The sequence below is a fragment of the Myxocyprinus asiaticus genome, chromosome 45 (genome assembly GCF_019703515.2).
Source record: "Myxocyprinus asiaticus isolate MX2 ecotype Aquarium Trade chromosome 45, UBuf_Myxa_2, whole genome shotgun sequence".
Taxonomy (NCBI): domain Eukaryota; kingdom Metazoa; phylum Chordata; class Actinopteri; order Cypriniformes; family Catostomidae; genus Myxocyprinus; species Myxocyprinus asiaticus.
The window spans coordinates 12283303-12300953 of record NC_059388.1 but is presented as its reverse complement, the minus strand read 5'-3'; the positions used below and the strand labels follow the sequence as shown (position 1 = coordinate 12300953).

The window sequence follows — 17651 nt, the reverse complement described above, 5'->3', positions numbered from 1 at the left end:
AGGGTTGTTAGCTGAAAACTTGTTTTTCAGCTTCTCAGAGTATCTTCTTTGAGCCACTCTGATTTCCCTGTTCAGTGTGTTCCTGGCCTGATTTTACAAGACATTATCCCCAGCCCTGTAAGCATCCTTTTTGGCCTGACGAAGCTGCCTGAGCTCTGCTGTAAACCACGGTTTGTCATTGTTGAACTTTAAATAAGTCCTAGTAGGAATGCAAATATCCTCACAGAAACTGATATATGATGTAACAGTATCTGTGAGCTCATCCATGTCTGTGGCTGCAGCCTCAAAAACACTCCTATCCATGCAATTGAAGCAGGCTTGTAGTTCCTGTTCTGCTTCATTGGTCCATCTCTTTACAGTCCTTACTACTTGTTTGGTTGATTTTAATTTCTGCCTGTAGGTTGGAAGAAGATGAACCAGAGAGTGATCAGAGAGTCCCAAAGCTGCTCTAGGGACAGAGCGATATGCATCCTTTATTGTTGTTTAACAATGATCCAGTATGTTCCTGTCTCTGGTGGGGTATGTGATGTGCTCTTTGTATTTGGGCAGTTCACATGTGAGATTTGCTTTGTTAAAATCCCCAAGAATAATAATAACTGAGTCCGGGTATTGTTGTTCCATGTCTGTGATTTGATCAGCCAGCTGTTGCAGCGCTGTGTTCAAACACGTGTTTGGTGCGATATACACACTCACCAGAATAAACGAGGAGAACTCCCGCGGCGAGTAGAAAGGCTTACAGTTAATAAAGAGCGCTTCCAAATTATGACAGCACATCCTCTTTAACGTTGTTACATCTGTACACCAACTTTAATTGATATAAAAGCATGTTCCACCGCCTCTCGTTTTCCCCGTTAACTCCGCGATGCGATCCGCTCTGAACAGCTGGAAGCCCGGCAGATGTAACGTGCTGTCCGGAATGGCTTCACTCAGCCAGGTTTCTGTGAAGCACAAGGCAGCAGAGGTTGAAAAGTCCTTGTTTGTGCGGGTGAGGAGATGTAGTTCGTCCGTTTTGTTAGGAAGAGATCAGAGATTCGCTAAGTGAATACTCGGCAGCGCTGTTCAAAATCCGTGCCGACAGAGTATGACCAGCGCACCGGCTCGTCTCCCTCGCCTGTGTCTCTTGAACAGCAAAGCTGCGCCTCCAACTAAAATGTCTAGAAAACGTCTGAATATTCGAAAACCGGGAAAAGATTGTCTGGTACTTGCTGTCGAATGTTCAGCAGTTCGTCTCTGTTAAAACTGACTGGAAAAAGATTACTAAACACAGGACAAACAAACAAAAACAACAAAAGAACTGAGGAGCTCCACACCGAGGCAGCCATCTGAGGCGCCATCATGATGATCAATCTGATGTCTTCTTAAATCCCCAGACATGTTTGACACACTTTCAAAATCTAATTTTCATGTCCTGTTGTTATCATGTCTTCGAGGACATTTTCACAGTTTGACCAGTGAAGGAAATGTTCATTCATTATATCATCTGCAAACATATTTGACAGACACTTTAATGGAGCTCCAAATATCTGCTCTCCCACAGTGAATTTCAGAGCTTCTAAGCCTCTGATTATATCTCATTTGAAGTTTTTTCTATGGTCCATTCAAATTCTGCTCACCAACAATAAGAAGCTTAATAATACCACACAGGGGAAACTATTGGACTAAGGCCTCTGAAATCTCACAACAGCTCTGTTTCCGTTGTGGAAAAGTACAAAAACTAAAACCTACATAGATTAAACCAGAAAACAGACATTATGGAGGATAACCACAACATATACTCTCAGTTTTAGATGGCAATATGAATGAGCATAAAAGAATGAATAAATGTAAAGATTTCATCCAATTGTTACTGTAGAAATCCACAAACATAATTCATCAGATAACAAACATAATACATATCACTTTTACCATAGGTTTCATCATCTGCTTTGGTTATTCAGACTTCTGTTAGTAGTTCATTTTGTCCAAATATGTAAACAATGCAATATAGTGAGTTCATGTGAAATAATGCAGCATACTACTGTTTCAAATGTTTATCATTGCATACTATTTCACATACGATTTTCAGTTCATACTTATACAGTATACAGAACATACTGTGCAGTATATCCTTGTGCGTCCCCGCATACACATGCGTGGTCGTTGTTTTTTGACTTCGCTATACACAACACAATTTATTTTCATTTAATCTGACTGGTCTCAGTGCAGGAGACTCTGTGCTGTCAGTAAAGGGTTAAACTTTCGACTTACAGATTCATGTGACAAAACAACATGGTGCCGGTCACAGCGGAGTTTGTTCTTTTGAGAAACGACAACAAAACTACATCTGTTAAGAAACCTTATTAAGTTTTTACAATGAAACCTGTTTAAGTCCAAATATTAGAGATATTCCATTTTTAAAATATGAGTAATTTATCGCGAAATGCCACACTGCTAAACACAATGTACACTAATGTGTACAATAGCACAAGGTTTAGAAATCCTATATTTACTGTGCATTTTCACATTGAGAAATAGATGTTGCTTACAGAGGCTTTATATGGAGTTAGGCTGAAAATACGGTGCATTTCGAATGGTTCTGAGACCAGTGCAGACAGACAGCACACTGGAGGTTAAGTCATTCACTAAACAGGGAGCAAGGGAGCATCCTATAGCTTTCTGATGAAGCCAAGTGCATTCAATACAAACTTCTGATCAAAAGTTCAGTTTCAGGCTGCAGATGATGTTTGAACAACTCAACATGGTTGGCAGACAGGGGACAATGGTAATCAGTACATAGATTCAGAATTTATAATGTATAATTTTATTTTAACATGGAATGCAGTGATTGGATGATGCTGGCCATTACTTCTATCAAAATTAATTAAACTAATTTCTGATTGGTTAAATGCTTCAGAACTGGCTATTACTTGTTTGTTTGACAATGCAAAGGGAGAACAATGATATTTTGTTGCCAAGTAGTAAAAAAACATTGTAACATAAAAGTCAAACAAGTCAAATCATTTTTATTGGTCTAGTTTTTTTTATTTATGCTTTTCCCTATGCACATTGTTCCAAAGCAGCTTTACAGAAAATCAGCTGTGATGTTTGTAACATCTCAAAAACATGAATAACTAACACTCCTGGGAACGATAAACAATTTGATAAAAAAAAAATAATAATAATAATAATAATTTAAAAAAAAATAATAATAATAATAATCTGACTTTCTGTTGCTTGTTTTTATTTAAAATGTTAAAACTTAATCCCAATGTCCACATATGTTTGTAGGAAAACTATTTGCTCTAGAATTTGTTATTATTATTATTATTATTATTATTATTATTATTATTATTATTATTTTTATGCATGTTTAGGTGCTACTAGTTACAAATCAAAAAGGGTAATGGAAAATGCACACAGTAGTGTGATGTAGTGTCTATCAGCATTTGGAGGGAGAAATAATATTGCAAAACTCGCCACCTGATCTCAGGTGTTTTAAGTGTGAACTTTTCAAAGAATTGCAATCATTTTACCTTTCATACAGTGTCCTAAATGGTAGACCTGCAGTACAGAGTCTTGGCATTCTCAGCCAGCAGGCACTTCTAAGCACATGTTGCAGGCAGGCCAGCCACTGGCGCTGTACATCCACCAGTCTCACACAGGGCAATGGATGCAGCCTGATTCATTTAGTTGCTAATTAGACAAAGGAGGCCACAGGAATTTAACAGCTGTCGTCACTGGCTGGCATCATGATGGCTCAGCTATGGCTGTTTGTCTAAATACCTGCTTGGCGCAGAGAAAGGCACACTGAAGTTGGCACTGGGTTGTGGTTCTAATAAAAAGACCTGCCGAGAATTACTATAACACTATTAGTGCAGAATGACTGCCTCTTAAGTTCCTGCTTGTATGAATTAAAACTATCAATAAAAGTATTCATTGTTATTAATAACTTTTTCAAGGTGATTTTTTTTCTAAACAATAGTATTTGAAGATACTACATTGAAATAGGTCAAAATATAATAATAATAATAATAATAATAATAATAATAATAATAATAATAATAATAATCAGTCAAAATAACACAATGTTTGTATTATTATTATTATTATTATTATTTAGACTTATTGTGACAAATGATCTTGTTATTTCCACTCAGTATCTCATTATTTGAAATGGGTATTCTATGAATACAGTAAGTTTGCATACTTCCATTTCAAATATTTTGTTATTTCAATTGATTATTTATCTATTAATAATAATAATAATAATAATAATAATAATAATAATAATTTATTATTATTATTAATATTATTATTATAATCTGTCAAAAATAACAAAATGTTTGTAATAGCATTATTATTAGTAGTAGTATTATTAAATATTATTATCTTTCTATTTTTACTTTTTAAATGAAGTATGTTGTTATGTCCACTCAGTATCTCATAATTTGAATTATAAAAGTGCTAGTTATGTAGCCTACTTTATAAATAATTAACTTCACAATGCAGAATGAATGACACTTCATTTCTTGGTTATATGATTTGATGCTACTGATAAAAATAATGCTTTAATACGAAAACCCTAAAGTATAATGTTAAAAAGAGAGAGAAAAAAGTCTTGATTTCCTTATTTCCTTGTTTTAATGTATTATCTCACTATTGTGATTATACATAATATAGCTTACTTTTAATTATATATATATATATATATATATATATATATATATATATATATATATATATATATATATATATATATTATTTATTTATTTATTTATTTTTTGTGTACTGATGTACTCATGTGAATCTGCTCCCCACTACCAGAGGAAATGAAATCGCACAAAATGCCTGCAGCTGTTTCTCTGAAAAAAGCAAAAGTGCCAGAGAGAATGCAGCGTTTATGTATTCTCTTGGCTCTTGGCTCTGATTTTAAATGAGAGCCATATAATTTAGGCAAGAGACCATTTGTATTTGACACTAGTGTTGAAGCAGCAACACTTTCAATGCCAGAGCTCACCCCACGGTTATCTGATATGCTTGGAGCCGGGCACCGGGCCCCATGCCACTAGTTGGGCCCCTCAGCATCTGGATCCACACAGTCGGACCAAGTGCAAACATTTACTCTGCATTAAAGCCTCACTCTGATAAGTGTGCTGCATGGATTAAACATGATTAGATTAATGGCGATTGTCACTCATATTGACAGTAAACTTTAGCAGTTTGCTTTGGTCATTTCGAACAAGGGACGTGCAGCAGTCTCGTGGTGATTTTCCATCCTATTTGCTTCCGTGAAAAGGGCTCGCTTATAAATTTCTCGATATTATTTTGTGAAAATATACCTCGTCAAAACATTATCCTCACTAATTGCTTTTAATGACATATCTGGTGCTGGAAAATGTCAGTTTATGTCGGAAAAACTGATGATCCGACTTTCCCGGAGAGTTGTTAAAATCCCACATGGTTTGAAAAAAAAAAGCGTAACCACTTGCCAAACGGCAGTTCGGCGTCGAAAGCTGAAGAGAGCTCTGCTCGCTATTAGAATATAGAATCACAGTTTCTATTTGTGTGCATCGCTGTAGACCAAAAGACAGACTACAAATAAGCAAAGTGATCGGCTGACGGAATCTTTATTAAACCAGGATGGAATTTCCAACGGTACTTATGGGATTATATCCGTAACACAATCCCAAACTGGATGATCTCCTCGCTTCGACCCTGGGACGCAGAGTGCAACCCCACCCTTACTTAAAAAAAAAAAAAAAAGTCTGTTTGCACATCTGTCCCACACCTGTCAATCAAAAGGGTCCACTCACACTTTTAGTTTCGGAAGCAAATGTGCAGTCCAATGTCAAGACATTACCAGGTTTCATATATCATTAACACCCCAAGAAAAAGGTTAAATGGTGCGGTTTAAATGCTGGGCCAGCAAAAAGCTGTTAAGTGTGTCTCATCTGTGTTAAGAATGTTTGAATCAATTATTGGTCGGAACATGCCATCGGGTGCCCATGTGTATGGGTGCCCACTTGTCTTAATGAGACTGTAGTGAAAACCAATTCTATCTCTGGTGCGCCACACATGTTCTGCACTGTGCTTCCATTAAAATAAGTTTATGGGAGAAGATAATCAAATGTTTAAAGTGCATTAGGCTCTTTGCATGTGTGGCTGTGTGTTGAATGTGTTTCATATGAGAAGGAGGCTACTTTAAGATGGTTGGCACAGATGTATGGAAGTAGATAAACAAGATGCTGTTGATATTGGGTGTATTAACGATTGCTCATTCATTCCTCGTGCTCTGCCTCGTTCTGTGTGTTTGTGTGTGTTAGTCCGTGATCTTACTATATATACTGTAAATGTGTGTGTGTGTGTGTGTGTGTGTGTGTGTGTGTGTGTGTGTGTGTGTAAGGCCTTCTTGTCTCCATACCTGACATTGTGGGGACTAAGGGTACTGAGGTCAATGGAGACTGGATGGATGGATTAGTGTGGAACATTGTTAATTGCTGCTACACCAGGACAGCTGTGGGTACAGCCCTAAATAACTGTCCAGTCAGCCTTCACTGAAGAACTGTAGCAATACAGTTAATAATGCCAGTAACAAGGACAATAAATTGTAGACATACATTCTGTACATACATCCTGTTTTTCTTTTATATATGAAAATTTTGCATATTGTGGAATTATTTCATGACAGTTACCTAAGCACATTAATAAATTCACCCATTTGTATGTAGTTTTGTTCAAGAATTCCATTTATGCGTGTGTATACCTAGCATTTTTATTTTATTATATTTTGTAGAAAATTATCAAAATGTATCCAATATCAAATTATTATTATTATTAAAATTATTATTATTATTATTATTAGTATTATTATTATTATTATTATTATTATTATTATGTTATAATATTATTATAAAATTGTATGTAGCTAAAAGAAAATTAAGCCTATTTTCGGACCATCGAGATTTTTTTGCATAGTGCATTGTGGCATTATTTTTATGACAATTATCAATAAGCACATTTACACCAAAATTCTTATTACTATTATGTGTCTGGGTGTTTTACTTTTTATTTTTGTTTTTTGTATTTCTCGTTATTATCAGTGGTGATTCATCTCAGATGCTCATTACTGTAATACAGTTATTTGATAGTTAAATAATTCTTAGATCACTCATGTTGTCATGTGTTTACATTGAATTTGTATTATTATTTTATTTATTAATTTTTATTAATTAATATGAATACATTCAAATGTTATTATTACATTTAAAAATGTTTAATTGTTTAAGATTTTCCTTAAAGAAAGTGAAGCCAAATTACAGGATAATTATGATTTTTCCCATTGTGGAATTATTTTCATGACAGTAAGGCACATTTCTCCTCAAATTCTCAAATCTCATATTCTCGTAGAATGCCCGTATTGCAATATTTTACATTTATTTATTTCAGTTAGTTAGTTAGTTATTTAGTTAGTTAGTTGTATTTTGTATTTGTCATTATTTTTTCTGATGATTCTCATTAGTTTATCATTACTGTAATACAGTATTTTTTAACTAAATTACAATAATTAAAACAAAATACAGTAATACATTTTATTAAAATCAGCATAACATGTCTGTGACTCAAATACTACCATGATGTGTAAATACTTTGCAATTTAAAAAGTTGGCTTTACAGAATCCTCCTAAATGAGGTCTGAATATAGGCATATGGCGGTATCAAATTTTCACGTCACAGTAATTGCTGAATCTTTTATCACGCTACTATCACAGTATTGAATTACATTACAAAAGCGGGTTGAACGATAAACAAATTTTATTGTTGTTCTCTTAATAACAAGTTGAATTACTTATTCCAAAACTACCTTCAACACCATATATACTGTGTATAGCCAAATATAACTTTAAGTTGATGTCTTAATATTTAAATAGTCACTGCCATGGGGCCACTGATCATTACAGATCATACAGATCAGTACAGACCTACAACTTATCTTGTTGAGGCTAATGTTAATGTAAGGTAGACTAATTGTATTGGTCCAACTACTAGGCTGCAACTATAATATTCATGTTTTTTTTTGTTTGTTTTTTTTTTTTTTGGATAGAAAGCCAGTTGCTAATATATAGCTAGGTGCTTACTACAAATTTAATAACTGCAAGTTCACTCACACTGTATTTAATGTACGATTGTGTGGCGTTCCAACATGAACTTAATATTGAAATCATCATTGTGCCACATTGGCATTATTAATTACAAGACGTAGTATTAGCTGATTACAACTGCATTTTAGTTGTTACAATGAGACACACACATATCACTGTGTAGCTAGCGAGGTTTTAGCGAACTACTGCAAGCTATTATCTGCAAATGGCAACAGGAATACAATTTTTATTATTTACAGCAGGCCTATATCATGGTATTTATATGGAAGGCTACTCCAAAGAACATGTCCAAAAACATGATATTGGTTTGCTTTTGGTAATGTACGTGTTTTGATACACTTTTATTTAGACAGTATCTTTACCTGCAGTAGACAATCATTCACAGGCTGCACTCGCACTCGCACATGATCTTCATCACTGGCAAATGATTGAATGCAGCTTCAGGTTTTGTTTCAATGAATTGTAATAAATATTTTCTTCATTCAGCATTGTTTTTGTTCTCTGTCTTCTAAAGCATCCCTTTACTGTTTTATTGCATGACAAAGAGCTTCAAACAATTCAGCCCGCACGTTAAACAAATTCATTGAGAAGAACTGACTCAAAAGACTGATTAATTCACGCATCGGGCATCACTTTGATTCACGTGCCCCATGCTCATGAGTCTATGGCTGTGTTCACAATGGCATACTGTCCATCCTACTGTCACTGATTTTCAGAGGTGTATAGTAATGAAGTACAAATACTTCGTTACTGTACTTAAGTACAGATTTTTTTATATTTGTACTTTACTTGAGTATAAATATTTCTGTGGACTTTTACTTTCACTTTACTACATTTTGAAGAGAAAATTGATACTTTTACTCCGATAAATTTCTCCAGACTCTTTCGTTAATTTTGTGACTGAACACCACAAAAAAATAACAGCAGTACGTGCAAAAATGCATGCAGATCGGCGATAGTGATGTGTGATTCATTGAAAGAATCATTTGAGTTGAATCTTTTAAATTTGATTCATTTGAACTGAACAAAAAGATTCAAAAAGTGGTCTGAATGATTCGTTTCGCGAATCATGAATCTGAATCAAAATCACAGGTGAAGCATGCGCCAGATTACGTGCTCCGTCGTCTGTCTCCTCTGGGGAAGACAAGAAACTGCTCATGTGAGTAATTTTTTTTTTTTTTTTCAGAATAATTACATTTATACGTTTAGGCTTAAACATTATGAAAGCTGTGAAATAATGAAGTTATGTGCGATCAGTCTCCCGCCTTTCCAGGAGACCTGTTAAAAGTCAATCACATGCGTTTACATTTTACATTTAAACAAGATTTAATGTATGAATAATTACCAGAGCTCATGAAAATGTCCAACAATATTTATTTTTATATTTTATGAAGATGTGAATGGTCTTTGCCGAAGCATTGCTACAGTATATGGTTGCCAGGTTGTACTATGCTGTTGATAAATAGTTTTCTGTGTTTTTTGCACATCGCTTTGCAGTTGACAGGGTGTTCTAGGTGGTTGTCAGGTTGTTGCTATGCTGTTAAATTGTTTTAACTGTGTTTCAGCACATTGCTATGCAGTTGCCAGGGTGTTCTGGGTGGTTGCTGGGTGGTTGCTTATTGGCCCCATAATCCAATATCATTCTGATGTGACTTGAATGTACCATTAAAGGGATGGTTCATTTAAAATTGAAAATTCTCTCATAATTTTCTCACCCTCACTCGATCCAAGATGTGTATAACTTAAAAAAAAAAAAAAAAATGTCTGCAGTACACAAACAAAAAAAGATTTTCAGAAGAATTATATTGCTGTTATGTAGGTCAGTTCATTGTAAGGGAATGGTGGCCAGACCTTTAAAGCTCCAAAAAGCACATAAATGCAGCATAAGAGTAATCCATAAGACTCCAGTGGTTTCATCAGTGTCTTCTGAATGGCTAAAATTGGTTTTTGGGTGAGAACAGACCAAAATATAACTCCTTTTTCGACTAAAAATTTTGACATTAGCAGTCTTCTTGGCGATCAGGATTTCATGTCCGATTACACTTCCTATAGCGCCACCTTGGGCTCTGCACATGCATCAAGCACTAAAGAGTGAAATCAAGCTTGAAATCATGATCGTGCCTTGAGAATGCAATGGCAAGATATACAGTGAAAATTAGTTACAGTTTGGTTTGTTTTCATCCAAAACCAACTGAATTGCTTCAGAGGACATGTATTTAACCACTGTAGTAGTATGGATAACTTTATGCTCAGTTAATGTGCTTTTTGTTGAAATGTCTGGCCACCATTCACTTGCATTGAATTAACTAATAGAGCTGAAATATTCTTCTAAAATCTTTGTTTGTGTTCTGCAGATGAAAGAAAGTCATACACATATGGGATGGCATGAGGGTGAGTAAATGATGAGCACCACCAATCAAATAAGTTGCCATGGGTTTAATGAACTGTTCCGTAATTTATGCAGTTTACCTGTACTTTTGATACTTAAGTAAATTTAATATCAGTTACTTTAATACTTTTACTGAAGTTGTTTTCTCATGAGCTACTTTAACTTTTACTCAAGTATGACAAATGGATACTTTAAACAACACTGCTGTTTTTTGCCAAACACAGGTATAACAGAAACAGTAAGAGTAGTATGGTTGTAAGGCATATAGTACACAGTCTATTTGTTCCATGGGGAGCACCACAACACATCATCAGAACACACAGGGCACATTTTGTTCAACACAGATTGAACACCTACTTATTGGCTCAGTAGAATGGCGCCCCACTCGCCTATGTCACCTAATGAGTTGACCGGCCCTGAACAGGAGTTCACTTTCTTTGTCATCTTAGTTGTCACTTAGCTAGTTGTCTCTTAGAGTTCTGTCTCTCAGTTTTCAAAGACAGTTTGGAAAAATGAGCAGAACTATCACAACTTACCTGTCCTGCAAATGAGCAAACATGTTGAAGGTGTTCCTGTGTTTCATTGCCACTTTTCTGTTATACACAGTTGGAAGCCATCATCAACCAACAATCTTTTTGCATTTTTATGGAACCCAAAATACTTCCACACTTCCGAATTAACCCTATTAGAAGGCGAATAAGGGGTCGGCTGTGTTCCTCCTTCAGCCATGCTTTTGTGAACATTGCTTTTGTTTACGTCAGAGTGCGCATGTGTCATCTGTGCCGCATACGCGCGGTGTTGTGAATCTTGATTCGCTGATGGGGGAAAAACAACTGTGCGATCAGAAAAATCCAAAAAAATAGGCTAAGAGGTTATCTAGAATTATTTACGGTATTTTGAAATGCCCACAATAACAATATTGTGCATGTTAATTATCATGATATACCGCATTACCAAATACCGTCACATGCCTATCCGAATATAAGTGAGATTTTACAGAATCTAGAGTGCCAATTCCTTGTGAGACTGTTTAAAGTAGACAGCATTAATACAAATAATCACAAGGGCAATCCCTCAGAGTCTCATGACTGAGCTCAGTCAACAGTCTGTTGTGTCCACATGCCCAGTGCACAGTGTAATGCATTTCACAAAGTATTGTGCACTTCACATCATAATACAGCGCGGTCTGGCCCATTGACAATCGTTGACCCTGCTGTAAGAGTTCTCCAACATTCTGCCCTATGTTAATGCAAAATATGTGAGCCATGCATGTCCCATGAGCCACTTGTGTGTGTATGCTTGTGGAGGCGCCATGATATTACCACACTTTCAGTCAAGTGTTTAATTATTACTGCCCTCGATTGGGTCACAACATTGCACCTCATGCATGCTTGCTTCATCTGTCAGTGTGTGTGTGAGTTGGTGTGACACACTGCTGTCACAGTGTCACACTCCGTGTCCAACCCACAACGGTAAGTCAGGGGTCATGACACTGTCTGACTCCTGGCATCAATAGAGCCTTTGTGGGCACTAAGCCATGGATGCGTCCCCACAGAACATTGGCATGCGTATGTCAGCCGCACAGAAATGAGTTGAACCATCATACATACTCAAATACGTTATTACTAAAGGCGACCTTTCTCCAAAGAAACCACCACACTTGGCGTCAATGGCTTTGTTAAACTTTGAATACTGTTAGGAATGTGTGTGAGCTTCAATAGCTCCCTATCTGACATCACAGCCCGCTCCCACATCCTCTGTGCCATTAGCATGTGGTGGTGAGTTGCTGTATGGCTGATCTCTTTGTTTTTGTCTTTCAGATTGAGAATGTGGAGGCTTGTCTGAATTTCATAGGGGCCAGAGGAGTCAGTGTCCAAGGGCTCTCAGCTGAAGGTAAGACCCCTCTGTCTATCTGTAACGATTGATAACTACTGTTGAACACCTCAGGAGCACATATGGTATTCTTTGAATTTGTTTGAAGGTGATTTTTGTAATGTTAAAATGCTTTCTCCAGAGACAACTATAAACGATAACACTTTACATTAATGCTCCTATTGTTAAGGGTTTATAAAGGGGTTCATTATTGACTAATAACTTATTTACAAATGCATTATAAATAATTGATGGACGGTTATAACAGCATGCATAAAATGGGTGACTTTCATGCAGTAATTGCCAAATAGTATGTGTGTTATAAATGCTTAATAGCACTTATTCATTTGTAATCTATGAAAATGTACCTTAATGCAAAGTAAACACATGTGAAGCTTCTGTTAAGTAGTTGCCAACATTAGAAACCTGTACATAAAAGTTCAGTATGGTTTAATGGTCTTTATTTTATGATATATCCTGTGAATGAGCATGAAGACCTGAAAAGCTTTTTTTACAGAGGACTTCAGGTAACTAGGACTAGTAGGGACACCACTCTGAGTAGCACCATTCTTTTGACATCACCTTGATAAAGAAAGTGACAACACAAGTGAGTCACGACATTACTGTAAATAATATAAACACAAAGCTGACTGTAGCAAAATGACATAATCCCTCCTTTTAATCCAACTATAATCATTTATTTTTGCTGCATTGTGACATAAATCATGAATTAAGGCATATTTTTGAGATTTATGTAATTATTAATAAGTGTATGTATTAAGCATTTATAACATGTGAGGAAAAACACTCACTATTTAGCAAATATTATGTGTAAGTAACCTATTTTTATTCATCTGTTATAACTGCATGTACATCATTTATAATGCATTTGTAAATGACTTATTAGTCATGAATTAACCTCTTTATAAAGCCTTAACAAAAGGAACATTAATGTAAAGTGTTAATGTTATAATTTATTTTGTTTTTATCTGGGAAAACACAAAACAAAAAAAAAAACTTAAAAAACCATAGACTTACATTGAAGATGTTCCCAGGTCATGCCTAGGGTCCATAATATCAAAAGAGACTTGGGGGTTGACTCTTTTGACTTGGGCCAGTGAGTAACCACACCTCTGCAACATCCTAGCACATTTTGCATGGACAAAAACCACTTACATTTTCTTCAGAGAATGTAAAAATCTAGTTATTTTTAATATTCCAGTTGATGCTGTTATTGCCACAGAAATTATACTCTTCACTGTTAAGTATCGTAGATTGTTTAAGATGCACTAGGTAGTTATAGGATTCTAGCTCATGGGCACTAGTCAACATTTTAATCACATTTTATTTCTGTCTCTCTTTATGCTTCTCAAAACTGCTGCATTGACAAACCACAGATATCCTTGACTTTCTTTTTTAGCACTAATAGAACCTCAAGTGCATTATTTGACTATGTTAAATGATACTCACAACTAAAAGCAGCACTAACAGCCTACAGCTTGGATACTGTATTCACTGTCCTGCTAAAATGAGCACCATGCGTCTACAGAGACACTATTTCAAAGAGCCCATAAATATACAAAGTATTGGGTTTCTCCACAGCCTGTTTCTTTAGACTTTCATCACACATTCTTTGCCTTCTTTAGGGGTGTTTGTGTGTGTAGGCCAGCTTTCCTAAAGCTGTGAGTATTATTCTTAATTAAATTAGTTGTGGGTTCAGAGTTGGTGTTTAGAAGGCTTGCATACGTTTGTGTTTAGTATTTTTATGAGGCATGGCGTCTCGAGACCTTTTAAAAAAAAAAAAAAAAAGTTTGTTCCTGTTTGATGTGCCTGAGTGCATTTAATTCTTCCAATAAAAATAAATTGATACAGTAATATCAGATTGTACAAAGTTACAGGCCATTTTAACCCACAGACATTATGTAAAAATATTAGAATCAGAGTTTTAAATTGACTTGAGTCTATAATATGCTAAATCCAGGATGTCCCTTTTTGTACAAATTGTCTTTAAACAAAGATTTTCCCAATTTTAAATAGGTCAGTTCACAAAAATAAATAAATAAATAAATAAATAAAATAAAATAAAAAAAATAAAGAAATAAATCCTGCCATAATATATTCACCCTTGTGTTACTCCAAATTGAATTAATTTCTTCTGTGAAACACAAAAGGAAATATTTTGAAGAATGCTCACATTATTTTAATTCCACATCGTGAAATTGAATGGGTCTAGGGCTTTTGAACTAAAAAAAATAAATAAAAAGCACTTTAAAAGTAAAGTAAAAGTAGTTCATACAATTTGTGCGCTACAAGTTTTTTGATGCTATTCGAGAGCTTTGTTTGAGGAACAGGCTGACATTCAAAAAGTTATTCGATAAAAATGTTCCCCTCCGCCATAGTTCTCAGATCTTATTTACTCTTGCATACATTCAAAATATTTTTTGATGTAAATGATTATTGGTCATGAAACACGAAAGAGCCACTGACATTTGACTTTATTGTCATCAAATCTGATCCAATTATCATTTTTGAACTTTGGGTGAAGTTTTATTATTTAATTTACTATTTTTTGTGACTTTTGAGTGAGTTTTCATTTTTCTTTGAACTGTTTCTTTAAGGGAAGTGAGTAAAAGTAAATAATAATTAATTAGTGTTTGCTTACTGGCTATTATTGTCAGAGAATAAAAGAACAGCACTGGATGAAGAGGAAGTAGACAAGGTCACATCACTGTAAATAGATTCAGAGAATGTATTCACACTTCCCTGTCCTTACTTCCCTTAATAAAACCATCTTAACAGAGACGCCTTTGACCTTGTGTAGCCTGTTAGGCATCTGACAAGACAGCGAGTACTAATGAGTCCAGATATAAACGAAAAAAATATATACATATATTATTATTTTCACGGCGACTTTTATTTAAGTCTCTGATTTAGCTCCTTCAAAGTAGTCACCCTTTGCCTAGAAATTGCAGAAATGTACTCTTGACATTTTCTCAACCAACTTCTTGAGGTATCACCCTGGAAGGACCTACTGAAGGAGTTCCCATCTATGTTGGGCACTTATTGGCTGCTTTTCTTTATTATTTGGTCCAAGTCATACATTTCAAAAACTTTTTTTTATTGTATTTTTTTATTAAATTTTAGTTTTATAATGAAATTAATTAATATGGTGGCACAATTACGGTGATATACAAAATAATTTACTTTTGCATCAATTATATTTTTGTCTACAAAACTAATTTCAAACATTTAAGCATACGCCTTCAGATCAAAAGATTTTCAAGATCATGAGAAACATTTCAGTCAAGTGTTTCAAAACTTTTGACCGGTAGTGTGTGTGTGTATATATATATATATATATATATATATATATATATATATATATATATATATGCTGTTTCACAGAGCAGTTGTGAGAAAAAGAGAAATTTCATCCATTAATGCAAACTTACAAAACTTATTTACAAATTAGACAGCCAGCATAAATGGCTCAAAAACAATACTTCATTGCATCTCTTTGAATTTTTTATTTTATTTTATTGTTCGCATTGACCTAATGCGCACCAACACCAAATACTCCTGTGCGGATTGTCAAGATTCTGTCGCCTGACCCAGAATATGTATTATAGTGAAAGATACCATCTGAGTGTTTTATTATGTAGCATACAAATTACAGCTATCCCAAATTGAACCCGGGGGAGATTAATAACCCCACATGTTGCTGACGGGTCAAACATACAATAAGGCTGTCAGAGAGAACCGTAGTCTTCTTTTTAATGCTGTGTCAGCGCTGCATATCGCAATTCTTCAGTCGCTTTCAGTACCAGCCATTAGTAACATGTGATTATGAATGAAGGCCATTTCACAAATGGGCATAAGAGAGGAACGGTCGCTGCCAGGCAGAGCGCAGACGATCAATGCCTCTGCCTTCATCTTTAATACTTTATCTCTGTGATCTGAGCGACTTTGGCTCTGGCTCTTATTCAACTTAGTAACTTCAATTTCAGAAAAGTTTTGAAGCATGCCTTTGTAGGAAACCTCATAGCACTCATTTGCATTGGCTCTGAATCAGGATATTAGCTTTTGGGCTCCTAAATGTGTCTGTAACATCAAAGCTTTGCTTATTCAATCAGTGCTGCTCAAAAAATGCCCCAATTAAAAACCCAATACAAGCGTCACACTGGCTATTTACAAGCGCTAATGTCTAATTTATAGGCCTCATTCTGATGCACTAGTCAAAAAGCTCCATACAGTCAAATGGCTGTTCTAATTTGGGAATCTCCAGACGGCATATTGTCGTGTGACCCCACAAAAGGCGCACTTTACGTCACTTCCTCAATCTTAGAGCAAAACTAACATCTGATGATTATAAACTCAACTCACACTTCCCTATACAAAGACACAAAACTAACATCAGTGTTTTGATATGTTCTTTGGACTTAATCCTGTTCTAAAACATGCTGCATTTCAGATTTAGTGCAGAAATGTTCCTGCAGTGCTTTTGTAAATGTGTTGTGTTCGATCATTAGAGGTGTGTAATGGGAATCTGAAGAGCATCCTGGGTCTGTTCTTCATCCTGTCCCGCTACAAGCAGCAACAGCAGCACCAGCAGCAGTACCTGCAGTCATTAGTGGAGCTCCAGCAGCACGTCACACATCAGACCACTGGGGCGGCGCCAGCGAGCCAGCACAAAACACAAGACATGCAGTCCAGGTAGGACTCATCTTATGATAACAGTCTTGTCCTCTAGAGATAAAGAGTTGCATATTGGTTGAAAGTGAATGAAAATGAGGCTGTGAGGGATAGAAGTGCATTCCATGCAGTATGTTCTCTCTTCTTAAGTCACAATAAAATTTCACAACCTATGTTTTCAGAAGTTTTTTTTATTTATTTTTTTCATTTGAATTATTTTGAAAAGATGTGTTTTCAATATTTCATCTACTGAACACTAAACACACAGATACACAACAGTGTGACATATTGAATGGACTGTAATTCTGTCATCTATAGCCTTTGTTTTCATTCATGACAAATTAAATTGCCGTCTGCCAGGGGTGGAGCTTACCTTTTCAATATATGCATGCTCCAGAAACAAAACAGCCTTTGCTCCAAGGAGGAAAATTATAGAAAATATCCCAAAGGTCATATTTATTAGCTAAAGCTAGACTATATATATATAGTATATAAAATAAAATCCTGTTAAATTATGGAATTAAAACTGGCAGCTGTTGTTGCCAGAAATTCAACATCAA

The 17651-nt window shown here is 35.4% G+C and overlaps 1 protein-coding gene across 1 annotated transcript in view; it reads left to right on the top strand.

Annotated features, from left to right (window-relative positions):
* The window catches only part of LOC127435393 (neuron navigator 3-like), a 216241-nt gene that overhangs the window by 80783 nt on the left and 117807 nt on the right, over positions 1 to 17651 (top strand). Inside the window, exons 4-5 of the mRNA XM_051688837.1 lie at positions 12348 to 12420; positions 16929 to 17112. Coding sequence (XP_051544797.1) covers positions 12348 to 12420; positions 16929 to 17112 — 257 coding nt within the window. The remainder of the gene's footprint in view (positions 1 to 12347; positions 12421 to 16928; positions 17113 to 17651) is intronic.